The sequence below is a fragment of the Netta rufina genome (genome assembly GCF_964035555.1).
Source record: "Netta rufina genome assembly, chromosome: 6".
Taxonomy (NCBI): domain Eukaryota; kingdom Metazoa; phylum Chordata; class Aves; order Anseriformes; family Anatidae; genus Netta; species Netta rufina.
In genome coordinates, this window is record NC_140129.1 from 23,520,406 (window position 1) to 23,533,706 (window position 13,301).

General features: G+C 39.5%; 2 protein-coding genes across 6 annotated transcripts in view; both read left to right on the forward strand.

Moving 5' to 3' along the window:
- The window catches only part of RBMS1 (RNA binding motif single stranded interacting protein 1), a 149,622-nt gene extending 144,075 nt beyond the window's left edge, over positions 1–5,547 (forward strand). For 4 of the 5 annotated variants that reach the window (XM_084289316.1, XM_084289318.1, XM_084289319.1 and 1 more), the window contains exons 13-14: positions 109–193; positions 3,020–5,547. In XM_084289316.1, the coding sequence (XP_084145442.1) occupies positions 109–186 (78 nt within the window). In that variant the 3' untranslated portion in view covers positions 187–193; positions 3,020–5,547. Of the gene's footprint in view, positions 1–108; positions 194–1,191; positions 2,999–3,019 lie in introns of those variants that run through there. The other variant, XM_084289317.1, reaches the window with a different exon arrangement.
- A 436-nt stretch (positions 5,548–5,983) lies between these two features.
- Positions 5,984–13,301, forward strand: part of ITGB6 (integrin subunit beta 6) — a 63,861-nt gene continuing 56,543 nt past the window's right edge. Inside the window, exon 1 of the mRNA XM_084288626.1 lies at positions 5,984–6,085. The gene's annotated coding sequence lies outside the window, so the exon portion shown is untranslated. The remainder of the gene's footprint in view (positions 6,086–13,301) is intronic.

The window sequence follows — 13,301 nt, forward strand, 5'->3', positions numbered from 1 at the left end:
GGGTTTTAGACTTTAAGACTGTTAATTACACAAATTGCATGGAGATACAGATTGCAGGGAATGCTACATGATTTTGTTTCTCATGTCTTTTCTCCCTCTTCTTTGCAGGAAGCCAGTGGTCAACAGCAGGTTACAGTAGAGACGTCCAGTGACCATTCTCCATATACATATCAACAAAATAAGTAACTGTGAGGTAGGGGCTCATCCTGTCACATGAAAGATGTGAATTCAAGGATATTTTTTCCATAACATACAGTACTCTGTATGAAAATTCTTTTTTATGAAATAAATTTTATAAATAACATTGATAATATTTGGGGCAAGACATTTAATTCAAATTTGGCCAGATTAGAAGCAAAGAAGAGGAGTTCCAGAAGTGACTTGATGAATTATGAGTTATAGCACTTTAATAATTTCTCTATAGCATATCTGGATTGTGTTCTATTTTAATTTGATCATCTTGTATACAGCATGCTGTGTACAAGAATAACAATGAATTAGTGAAAAAACAACTATGCAAAACATATCAGGTTTGCAAGCAGCTTTGCAACTGACTTACTGAGTAAGCAGGGGAGTGATCTGATAGAAATCCTTGCTTTCACCTGTTCTCTTGAAGACTTCCCTGCTCATCCTTTATTCTATAAAGCAGCAGTTCGGTCCAGAATTTTGTCAATTAATTTTTAATCCAGTCCTAGTTTGGCTCTAATTCCAGAGTTATTTATTTACCTTCCTGCTGCAGGTTTCCCGTGTTTCTGCTTGCATAGCCTTTCCCTACTAACCATTCACTAGTTTTATGCTAACTCCTTCCATATAGCATTGTGCTTTCTGTAGATTGCCATTCTGAAAATCCTGTTTGCAGTAACCATCCCCATCTCCATCCTCCATGTTTTAGAATTCTGAAATTTAGTTCTTTCCTAACTCATCTTTTTCTGGGTGCTTTGTAAATCACACAACTGGACTACGTAATATTTTATCAAACCTTATAAGACTTCATACTGAAAAATTCCATTCAGCTACGATAATGTACTAGAGGTGATCTTAGAAGTGTTTGTTTAAAGCCCTCATGGCATTTCTAAGGTACTCAAAAACTATACGTAGTTATGTGCGAGGGTTTTCTAATTGTGTGATACTCTCTTTAAAATGTATTGATCTAACAGTACACACATTTTGCCATCACCTTTGATTTTGCAGGTCAGCTGTGTTATTTGACAACACTGTTCTCATCCCCATTAATGGCATAAGAGCTTCTTATATGTTCAAGTATGTAAAGATAGAAACGAACCAATTGGGAAACTTCGCACATTCAACAGATGGCACAGTCTGCATAGCACAACATATGACCTGTGTTTATTATTTTAGTCTGGCCAAATGCCTGCATCTAGAGAAAGCCCACATCCTTGATTTTCTTCCAGGGCAGGGAGAAAGCAAAGCCACAGACTCTTCTCGTTCTCCATCTCCTAGCGTTAAAACCATGGCTCCTGCATGTTTCCCATGCCAAGGCTATTGGCTGGTGTTAACCACTTTTCAAGGAATTATTTGTTTTGCCTTAAGTCTTCCCTGTGGGCATGTAAAACCTTCTTACAAACAGAAATCTGTGGTAGACGGGGAAGCAGAATCCTGCACAGCATCTCCGCACCCTGCCTCTCCATCAGCGTGTCAGTCTGTTTCCCATAGACTGGGTCCATAGGTGGAGCAGCACGTAGTCTCCTGAAAGGATGAGATGTGCTGCCATCTGAGACGCGTTCTGTAACGACAGCTCTGTAGCATACTGAGCTCTGTGAGCAGCTCTGGGCTTTCCCTGTAAGCCAGTCCTCCATGTATTTTATTCTTCAGAAGTCCTGCTACCTGTGTTGATCTGCACAGGGAAATCTGTGTGCGCAGTGACCGTGGCAGTGGGAGCGGGCACATGGGGAAGGTTAATATGGTTCAACTGATTTCAGCCTCAGAGTATGGCATTTGGTATTTATGTCCCTAGAGCATGCTGGTACTTGTCACTTTTCAGACAGGTGAAGGGGAGGGAATTGACGGTTATTTCTTGCCCTAAATACAGGGAACACTGCGGTCTCTTAATTGTTGTGGTTTTGTCACTGTTGACAAATTGAAACGTCATTCTAAATGCGTGCACAGCACTTTTGGAAATGCCCTGTTGAAAGTCAGCATACATATTGCCAGAAATAAGTGGTAAATGACAACTAGCACATTCACACAAGCTGATGCGGTCTATCAGAAATACCCAGCGTCTTTCCCTTACCAGATACATTCAATAGTTGTATGGCTTCTTTTCAAAAAAGCTGCTACTATATCAAAATAGTCAAAGGATCTTGAGAAGAGTGTGTTATAATTGTATATGCACCTACAAATACACAAACCTTAAATTTGACTTTGTCTTAAATTAGACTTTGTCTTACCTTGAAAAATTCAAAAGTTGTCTTAACTTTTCATTAGCTGAGCATTTTTTAAAACCCACCTGGCAATATAAGCCAATATGGTAAATGGAGAAGTCTCCCTTAAAGTTTAATGAACCCTGAATTACTGTTAAATATTAACTATCTACCAGGCACAGTAGCTGTCTTTGCATTAGCTGCGGTACCTTGTGCTTAGCTTCCCTACGGCTGCACCAGAAGGAAATTGTGTTCCTTTGGCAGAGATCAAAAGCCTTTGGGATGCAGCAGCAGTATGCTCACACACTCAGCTACTTTTGGTCAGTTAAAAAGGAAACAACCCTAACAAAGCAAGAAAGGAGATAGCTTTGAATGCAGCCTTCCAGTTCCTCGGTGGGCATTCTGCATGCTTATCTGTATTAGAGATAAAGGGGGAAAATACGCTGGAAGGCTGTATCCTGGCAAGTGACAAGCACCTGTAGAGCCGTCTGTGTTTGCTTCTCAGATCTGTGCTCAGATTCACGTAGTCTGCTCACAGCTGTCTGAAATAGGAAATAATTTAGCTTGTAGACAGCTACAGTAGAAAAAATGAATGCAATTCGCAACTCTGCTCTAGCTCTGACCTTTCTGTGTTGCAGATGTCCAGTGTTGACCTGGCCTGGAGAAGGGTGCAAAGGCTGAAACAATCATGGATTTTACTGATCAATTGTGCTTTAGGAATTATTGACAGTTTTGCACAGGTTCTTGAAAATGTTATTTATAATGAAATCAACTAAAACTATTTTTGCTATAAGTTCTATAAGGTGCATAAGAAAAACCTTAAATTCATCTAGTAGCTGTTCCCATGAACAGGTTTATTTTAGTAAAAAAAAAAAATTTTTATCAAGTGTTATGACGCAAAAAAGAAAAAAAAAATCAAATTTCTGGGTATGCACAGATGACCACAAAGACTTATTCACGTGCATGACAGAATTTGTGTTTTGGTTTATTTTTATTTTGTTTCCTTTTTTTCCTTTTCTTTTTTTCTTTTTCTTTTTTTTTTTTTAATTGTATGAAATGGGTTTTCTGAAGTTTCAAATAGTAAAACATCTAAGATGATGTTCTGTGCTTGCAGTGTGTGAGTGTTGCTTTAGTGCTGTGTTGCAGTTATAGTGTCTGGTCTTTTAGCTTTCTGTTTTTCTTTTAATGTAGTGTGAAGTGTCTTATCCTTTTCTATAAATTCCAATTTGCCTTAAATCTTTCGATGCTGTAGCTGTTTCAGTAAGTAGTCCAAACTAATGGTGTAGAATGCTTTGACCAAATGAGCTGGTCTATTATGCCTTGTAAAACAGCAGCATAGGGCTTTTAAAGGTAGTCAATAAAAATTGCTGAAAATTTGGCTTTTTTAATGTGTAGTAAGTGTTTTTAATGATTTTTCACATAATATGTAAGGTAGTGAAATGCAAGAGGGGGAAAAATGTTTTGTGTGAAACACATTTTCTGACTGGGGAAATTTTAATAGGATAAATTGTTTGTAAGGCCATATGCCAATAGTTCCCTCTGGTAGTTTGAATGACTTAGGAACTCTGCTGTATGATGCAATGTAAAATCTTTTTTTGCCTTTTTTCAAAAACTAACTTGATGTTCTAGTTTTAGCGTAGGTAGAGTAGGGAGTTTGGGGTGGGGATCTCACCGAATGTTTTTGTCCTTCCTTTATACTAATGATAGTGCTTTAGGATGAGGATCATGCTGAGACTTAGCAAACAGAAAAGTTGCTGTTAAAGCAAAATGGCAAAAGCTAAAGGACTCGTTTTCAAACATAAGCTGAGATGTGAGTAAAGGATAATTGATTGGGTACTAGCTCTCTATAGTAGGTAAATAAAAATAAAAAGACTTGGCACTTTTAAAAGGTAACTTTACCAAAGAACAAAGAGCCAGTAACCAATAATTCTGATTTGTCTCAGCATTACGTCTTCTGTACTCTTTATTTTTGCCGGACCAGTTTGCGGTTAGGAGAATGTGCCTTTTTTGTACATTTGCATTTAGGTTTTATAATTTTAATTGATGTATGGACACAAAAGCATGAAGGAAGACTTGGATCCAAGCAGTGCCACACTTTACATCATCACTACAAGTGTTAAGTGTAAAGAAAACCAATTTTGAAACTATGAAATTCCTGATTCATAAATACACAGTTATTTGTACTTCACATATTAGATAATTCACTGCTACTAAAGCTCTTTATTACGATTGCATATGTTTTAAATCAAATGATAAATTAAGTTGTCTTCCAAAACTGTGTACTTCTCTGGTCAGCTGTATATGATCAGTTATCTACCTCAAAGTTTATTTCCTTTTGTATTGGGACAGGTTGCTGGCCCTCCCTGTTTCCACAGACCAAATCATCCTAGCTCGGGAGCTAGGGCTAAGCAGTTGTTTCTTTCAAGTATTTTTTAGTTTTTAAATTTTGTGTGAGTATTGGAGTATAGATGTCGGTGACATTTCATAGTTTCAAAAGTAAATTGCTGCTCTGAGAAGTGTAGATTCTAGTGAAATACATAGTCATAAGAGATGTGTTTTTGTTTTTTCTTTTTTTAAAAAGTTGTGGTATTATTGGTTCTATGCTCCCTGGAATATTACTGCTTTGTCAAAGTCCAGACTTTCTGCAGCACCTTTCCTGTATCTGGTGAATTTCCAAGCCTAGATCTCTCACTACTTGATACTTTTGCGTTAATTAAAACTGCAGTATGATAGCTGTGTTAGAGGGAGGGAAGAGCTGCTGCCAGAAATGTCTGAACTAAGTGCCATACTCATTGTCTGGGTAAGATTTGGGAAATTTAACCTCTGTACATAAAGAAATAATCAGTTACTTAAACATCACATAGTAGACAGCCATTAAATTATAAAAAATTAATTTATGAAGAAAGACCTTTTGTACAGATTGAAAAAAAAAAAAAGATTTTCATAGAGATATCTATATGATCAAGAGAGTTAATTTTTTATTTTTGTTTTACTAGTGCCACAAACTTGCCAGTGGTAACTTATTTGTCCGGTTCAAGATAACTCTGTAGTTTTGTTTCCTAGGACTTGTTGTTAAACGCCAAAAGACATTTTTGAACTGTAAATTTGATTAGATTGTTAGCTTTTTTCTGTTTTATTTCTTTGAAAACTTTTGAATAAAAAAGATCCAAAAAAAAGAAAATGCATTGTCTTTCCTTCAGCTGTTCCTTTACTGGGGGAAAACCCAAACAGGTTATGATAAAGACTTCACCTTCACTTTGAAGTGCTCAGCCTTGCTTTGTGCTTGAAGGTCTGGGTTTTTCCCTCCTCTGTCATTCTTTACAATCAGATTTTAACTCTTTCAAACCACATTACAAGTCACTCACTCTTTCAGACAAAACAGGAAAGACAAAAAATAAATCATCAAATATATCTGATTTGAATGCAAGAATCGTGCTGTTCTCTTCCTCAGCCTGCACTGGGAGGGCTGGACGCTGCAGTTGTGAATGCAAGCCAGTGCTGGGGGGGGGGAGTAAGGGTGGAGATGGGGATCTCTGGTAGCTCCTGGCATTGAATTGCAGCCTACAAGTGCTCCAGTTGTCCCGACTGTAGCAGAGTTGGCTGGAATACCCCGTTCTGGAGAGAAGTAATACTTCGGTGGAATTCGAAATCATCCTGAGTGTCTGTCTTCCAGCTGCAATCGTTAAGACCTTTTTTCTTGAAAGGTAATCTCTGATTTTATCATCTTTTTGGCAAGATCACCACTGCTGATGCTGTGTATCAGACAGAGGATTGCCCTGCTCAAAGTAAGGCTTGGAAATGAAATAGACTAAAATATCAATGAGCGTGTCTCTTCAGCTAAATAAATGATCTACCACTCACACGGTCCACAACGACATTTCGTGTCTGACTCTCTCTTGGGCACCCATGGGTGCTCTGGACAGCAGAGAACAGGGGCATGAAGGCCCAGTGCCATCAGCACTGAGCAGGCAGCAGGGAGGCTTGCTGACGCCAGGCTGTGCTGCCCCAGAGAACACATTTTACATTACAGCCATATTTTGGACATACTCCAAGTGTTTCACCAGCCCTGCAATAGGTTAGGCAGCCTGTTGGATGCGTTGGCTGGGGTCACCGTACAGGCAATGTGCAGCCCAGGCTCCCAGCTACACCATGCTGATGTGAGATACTGAGACTAACTGTGTTTTCAGTGGAACAAGTGAAAGAGACTCACCTAGTGGTTAGGAAACTTGTGATTTACGGTAGCTTAAGGCAATAAAGATGTCCTCGACAATGGCTTCTATTAATGAGGAGAAAAAATCTCACACTGTGTGCTACTTAAACACACTCCTGTAACTGAAAAAATAAAATGCCAGTTTACCATTTTGTAATAATACTGACTGGCCCAGTGTGTTGTCTGTGTAAAATGGCATGGATGAGAAGATGAATACAGCAAACTTCCAAAGGGTTTTATTACATTCTTTCTTTCACCATCATACTGAGTTTATTTCAAATTACAAGTAGACTTTCTGAATGGATACTACCTCACAAAAGCTCTTTGGAACAAACTCAGAATAATGCATGTTGGAAGGGCTTTGACTATTTGCTTTTCTAATTAGCACTATGATAAACTTGGTTCTCTAACTCCAACTATATTTGATAAGAATGAGCACTTTCAGATTAGTACGTTTTGGCTGGTATTATAAGGTTGTGTGTATCATTTCTATCAGGCAATCTGCAATAATGCAATATTTTTATGCAATATACTTTATTATAGATAATAAAATTATTATCAACTGGCTTGTTCAAACATTGATTCCACTCTGATGCAAATAATTTGTTTTTGAACCCTCCTTGCAATCATGCTGCTAATAAAGTCTTTTCCCTGTTAGCAAATACTGATAAGTATCATAATCATGGAGAGTGATTCTTATCCTGATACAAGTATTTTCTGCAAGATTATGGACAGGCCATATTGTTTGTTGGTGGTACAAGCTCCTACAAACTAGGAAACTAGTCTTTCTGTATGGGATGAGCAAAATCTTTTATCTTTCTCTGTTTTCTAAATTTGCCAAACTGTACAGGTACAAGGTTATTACAAGCAATGCATTAACTGCAAGTTAACAAAGTGCTGTTGATCAGCAGAGTCCTGCTAATGACTGTTTGAATGTATTAGGCTACAATAATTGTGATGAGGGTCAGAGTAAAGCACTTCCCTGGTACTCTGTCAGTGTTTTGTTGTTGTTGATTAGTTTTTGTTGTTCACTTTTATGGCTCTCCCCTTCTAGGTTTAATTTATGTTATGGTACCTTCACCACACAAGACAATCTGGATGATTAGCCAGAACTGTGCCACCTCACTTTCCTCAGCAACAGCTAACACCATATGAGAAATCCATTTAAGTGCCAGAATATTTGTGTGAGTTCAGTACTCCTATTCCTGCCATGCACACTGCACTGCACTTGCTCCTTTTGCTTTGATCAACCACTCCAAAATTATTTGCAAACTTGCACATGCATTGGAATAAGATACTCAATCCTACCCTGTCCAGCAACGTCTTGTTCTGAAAGCCAATGTGTTATTTGATGGCGTTTAAGACGTATATGCTATTACCTTCCAGACACTTGCAACACTGACATACTCTTTCAACTGTGAAAGATCATCTGTATCATTTCCTAGCCAACAAATTCTGGCATTGATTAACCCAAACAAATCTGAGGCTTTTGGCTTTCGCACTTGGACCATTAATTCTCTCCAGAATAGGGGTTAGAATATACAAAACCTATTCTGTTTGGCAACTTCTTCTCCGGCTCCTAAGAAAAGCCATACTGATGTCAGAACAGTGAAGATTTACAATGCAGTGACCAGAGGGAGTGTGTAAAAGCCTGCCTGTGGAGTGAGTAAGTCTTTCCTTTTCAGGACAGCTCTAGCTGCATCTACCATCTGAGAAATCATATCACAGGAAAACACTACTGCATTTTTCCCCTGCCACAGAAGAAAGGACAGCTTGTCAACAGGCAAGCTTTAGCTGCTTAAGTTATCCATCTTGCCTTTTTCAACAGTATCCCTTCACTCAATGCTTACATCAGTGTTGTTCTGAATTCTGCTGTATTTCGTCAGTCTCCCTTCAGCTGAATAATATGTTCTCTTTCAGCAGCTTCGCCGGGATAGAGTTTGCCAACTTCATGAATGAAGGCATGTGGCACCCTAAAGGCTTCCCGCATGCACACTCACTATAGGTGTTCAGATCAACTTGCTCAGGCAGCTTTATAAGTACCTTTATTGATTTAGAGACCATTGTGCTAATGTTACCAAGAGGAAACAAAAATTGGAAAATGATTTCTGCATGTACACTGTACTGACCCTAAAGAAGTAATTCACAGTAAGAATTTCCCCCCATATTCTCACCACCTGTAATTGAAAGGTGAAATTCAACGCCTGAAATACGTAGAGTTGATGCTTTCTAGCAGTATCTGTAAAGCACATACTTAAGGGTAAAAGCAAGGGTTTAAAGCCAAAAGAAAACTTACAACTAAGTCAGATGTTTTGGTAAATAAGCAACAGTGGAAAGTAACTTTTCTTTTGTGTACTTCAGACCTTCCCCAGTGGGAAATATTTTTACATTGACAAGAAAATGCTCTGCTTTTCTTTTTCTTTCTAGTGAATGTGGAAAATCTGAAAATGTATTTACAGCTATTTGTTACAACCTCTCATTTGTATCGAGCTGTTCAGGCTCAGAGAGTATCTGTAAGCAGCACAGAGGTACCTAGGAGCATAAAGCAGTCACTGAGTGACACGCGGAAAGGAAAGGGAGGCCTTTGCTAGCCTCCAGCCCTGCTCACCCAGCAAGGCCCCCGCATGGATCTGTGGGCCAGGCAGGCACCGTGTGGTGGGGAAGGGTCAGTCCCGCAGCAGACCTTCACCATATTTTCACCTCCTGCTGAGCTGTGTCAGTGCTGCTGACACTGGTGCCTCACCCCAGCAAACCCCTCTGATGCTGCCTGAGCTGCCTCAGTTCTCTCGAGGTGGTATTTACACACTTCTGCGGTGCTTCTTTCCCTCTTGAATCCCTGAGCTACCGGCAACCCATCTCAACAATTCTACCCCTGTCTGCAGTTTTACCTTTCTCAACTCTCCCCGGGCTTTCTCACGGCGCTGCCCTAGCAGCCTGCCAAGGCCCAGCAGCTGGGCTGTGTCAGGCTGGGATGCGGGGTGCACAGGCAGCTAACCCTGGGGAGAGGGGGGCTGGCGGCAGGGGCTGTGGGGTGACATGCTCCAGGCCTCCCTGGTGTGAAGAAAATCTTGTTCAAGTGTAACCAGGGGAGTGGGTATTCAAAGAGCTCCAGGTGTCAACTGCTTCTTGCCAGTACAGAACAAAAAAGTGGATTTTAAACAGCTTTAAGAGGGGCTGGTGTAGTTTGCAAGAAATAAGAAATGCTCCAGAAGTTACAAGCTGCGTGTATCTTAGGTTCATGACCTCCTCCAGCTGTGCTCTGCTCACTTTCCATAGTTCCAGCTGTCAGTAGGAAGATGCTGCCTATGTGAGTGGAATGGAGGCAGCTCCACACCAAGTTACGGGCTTCACACCAGAAAAAGCACATTGCTGCTCATGCAGTCGCTGTTTAGTGAGCTCCTGAACCACAGCAATTATTGAGCAAAAAGAGTAGTAGGGAAGTAAGCTTTCATACAAAAATGGGAAGATAAATCTTAAAAGCCAAGTCCAAGTTTCAGCTTTTTTAATGTAGTTGATTCTTAGTAAAATGTATTTAAGAGTGTGGTCTAGCTTCATCTTCATTGTAACATCTCTAAAAATTGCAAAGATTTACTCACCATTTGAGGGCAAATTTTTGATACTGGAGTGTTGAATATCCAGAGTTCAGATATATATGTATTTATATATATGAAAAAAAAAAAAAAGCAGTTCCAGGAATTCCTCTCCTGAAAATATTTTGCAGATGAAACTAGCCAGTCATCTCTGGGAAAACAATTCAGGACACAACATACCATTGCGTGTATTACAGTAAGCGTATGCACAGCTCATCTGTTCCAGATGGGGACATGTGATCAACCCTGCAATGCGCAGTCCTGCCCCGCTTCAAGGCTGCAGTTAATTTGCTCAGCAACGTTGTGCTCATCAACAAGCCCAACCTTGGGGAGCCGTCCTTTTTCAGTGGGACTTGCACAAATGCATGGGAGGAGGCAGAGCCCTGGGCTTAGGGGGAGCACTCTCTGCTGGTCTTAATCTCATTGTCCCCATAGCCTCCTCCTCTGACTGCTGGTGCAGTCAGGGAACAGACTGGGGAGACCCCCCCATCTATCCCAGCGCTGTTCCTACCCGAGATTAAACACCTTATCTCGCAGCCACCAGAGGGCATCTTCGTTATAAGCTGACATAATCAAAAAGGTGAACTCCCATTTGTAGGCTGTAATTAGGGTGCATTTATAGTTACATATTATTAAAAACACTGCATCGTCTCACTTTTGCAAGATAAAATGCAAGTGCTCACATTTCAAATAATGTATTATTATTCATCAGGAAGCCACCAGAAGGGTTTTATCCTACGATCAGGGAGAGAAAAATAAAACAAAATAAAACAAAACCTGATTTTATTTTCGGCAAAGAAATGCATAAGGGTGCTTTTCACTGTCCAGTGGGGACATTTAAATATTTATATTTAATATATAAATATTTATAAATAAATATATAAATAAGGAATCTAAACAAAACCAAGTATCATCAAAAACACAAGTGTTCCAGGCAGGGTCAGGGAAAATTGACAAGTAGCGTGTATGTGACAGAGGAATACAACAGGAACAAAACAGCAAAGGAAATTTGGAGAAGCCAAGCACACTGCAAAGACTCAACTCAGAAGAGACCTAGAAACCCTTTTTCCCATTAACTCAAAGCCAGTCTATTTGCATATACTCTTGGGAGCATCCCTATATTATAGTTTTATTTTCATAAGAGCTGAAACAATTAAAATTATATTCATTCACAACAAAGCTTAAAAGAGACAAACACCTTTTGCAGGAATGAAATAAAGCTCTGAAAATAAATTGGCACCTTGAGGGCTAAATGAAACTTCTATATCAAAAACAAAAGTGTGCAAAATATTTGGGTTGATACAGAAAAGTCTGCTCGTTTTTGCAAAGTTCACTCAAGAAGACCTTTCAGTGGTCATCAAAGATGAATTCTTCTGTATCTATCCAGATTGCTAGTAGAGATGGGGAAAGAGGGAGGAGGGCAACAGCAACAATAGTTATTTTTGCTGCCTTGTCTCTGTCTGCAGTACAGCTTGAATCTAATGAATAAATTAACCATAATCCCCACAGGATATTAGTGCTTCCAGTCTCAGAAGCCTTTTGTAGCATCCCTTTTGATCAAGAGAAATCAGCTTGCGTACACATTTCAGACGGTTCACCTCTAATTCTGCTGGGTACTCAGCCTTATACTGTATCATTAATGACCAAGGCGAGGCCAGCAATTTTGACCTACACAATCTTTTTCTTAGATGTGGACTACAAGAAGTATTTGTTAATCTCTGCCAGGGATTTTGTCACTCTTCAAAGTAATTAGATGAATCACTTCTGGACAGGCCAATTGCTGTATCAGACAAAATAAAAGACCCAAAGAGCAACCAGAACAAATAGGACAGTTCATAGACATTAGTGAATAACAAGTACAAAATATTGTAAGTCTGGAAATATAAAGTACTTTTCTGTTTTGCATACGCCCTAGCCTTAGGCTAAACAGTGAACAGACACAGATCTGTATTTCTGGGCAAGGATCTGATCCAGGCGTGTGTTTGTAATTTTTGAGGATTGCTTTTTATATTGAACCAGGATTGAGGAGAAAAAGAAGTCCAATAATTTTATTTTATTTTGCAAACTTCAGACCTGAAAGCTTTTTTTTTTTTTCTCTCCGCGTTTCTTTCTTTTCCTTTGCAGTCTCAAGCACTTGTGATTATCTTCTTTTGGCAGCCACCTCAATGTCAGCATGACTATGTTTGTCACAGGTTTTATATGCTGCTGCAAGCAGGACTCAAATTAGGATTGGTGTGACCAAAGGACAATAGCTCTGCCAACGAGACAGACTTTTTTTGATCTAACTAGCAGATGCTCTGCTAGCGTCTCTCACTTTTTGCCTCTCTTTTGCCTAGAGGACTGAAACCAGCCTGTCAGTGTGATCATATTCACAGGAACTACAACTGTTTGTACAAGATCTGAATCTAGCCTAATACCTGCTTTAATAGCTGCTTCCAACAGTTACTTGTGAAGACTCAGATGGTAAATTCCATTCAATATATTATAGTCTAAAAAAGCAGAGATTTTTCCAGAAATAGTTACTCTTTTTATAGAGGCTATTTTGCACCCTAGTGGATTATTTTAGATGGTAACAAGTTGCTCCTACGTGTCCCTGGTCATCACTCACTTGCAAGAATAATATTGCTGGGGGAGGAGGCTAGAAGGAGACCCTGCTGTGATTCAGACCTTGGGTTCCCCTTTTTCCTCCCTTGTTACCTGACAGTAGTTTTGGAAGAAGAAACTACTAGACATATTAAAGACCTGGCATAAAATATCAGACCAGTTTTTCAGGTGTCACCAAGGGGTAACAAGTCTAAAGGTGTCTCTCCATTCCACACTTAAGGAGATCTTAACTAGCTTTAGCTTTTCAAGCAAGTCTGAAGTCTACTGGCTGCCAGTCATCCTGACAAGGTGATGACTAACAGGGACAATTAGCTCCCTCTCCTAACATGCTGTCTGTCATGGCTATTTGAAAGGGAATAAGAACATTTTTTCCCCAAGGAAACAGGTTGACAAATGGGTTTGGGTCTGTTAAGGCTTTAACATAGCTTCATATTAACAAAATGTCAAAAAAAGTTGTTCCAATGAGGAATGGGATCAAGCAATATTGTCTGCTTTGTAAAATCCTATTTAATTCAT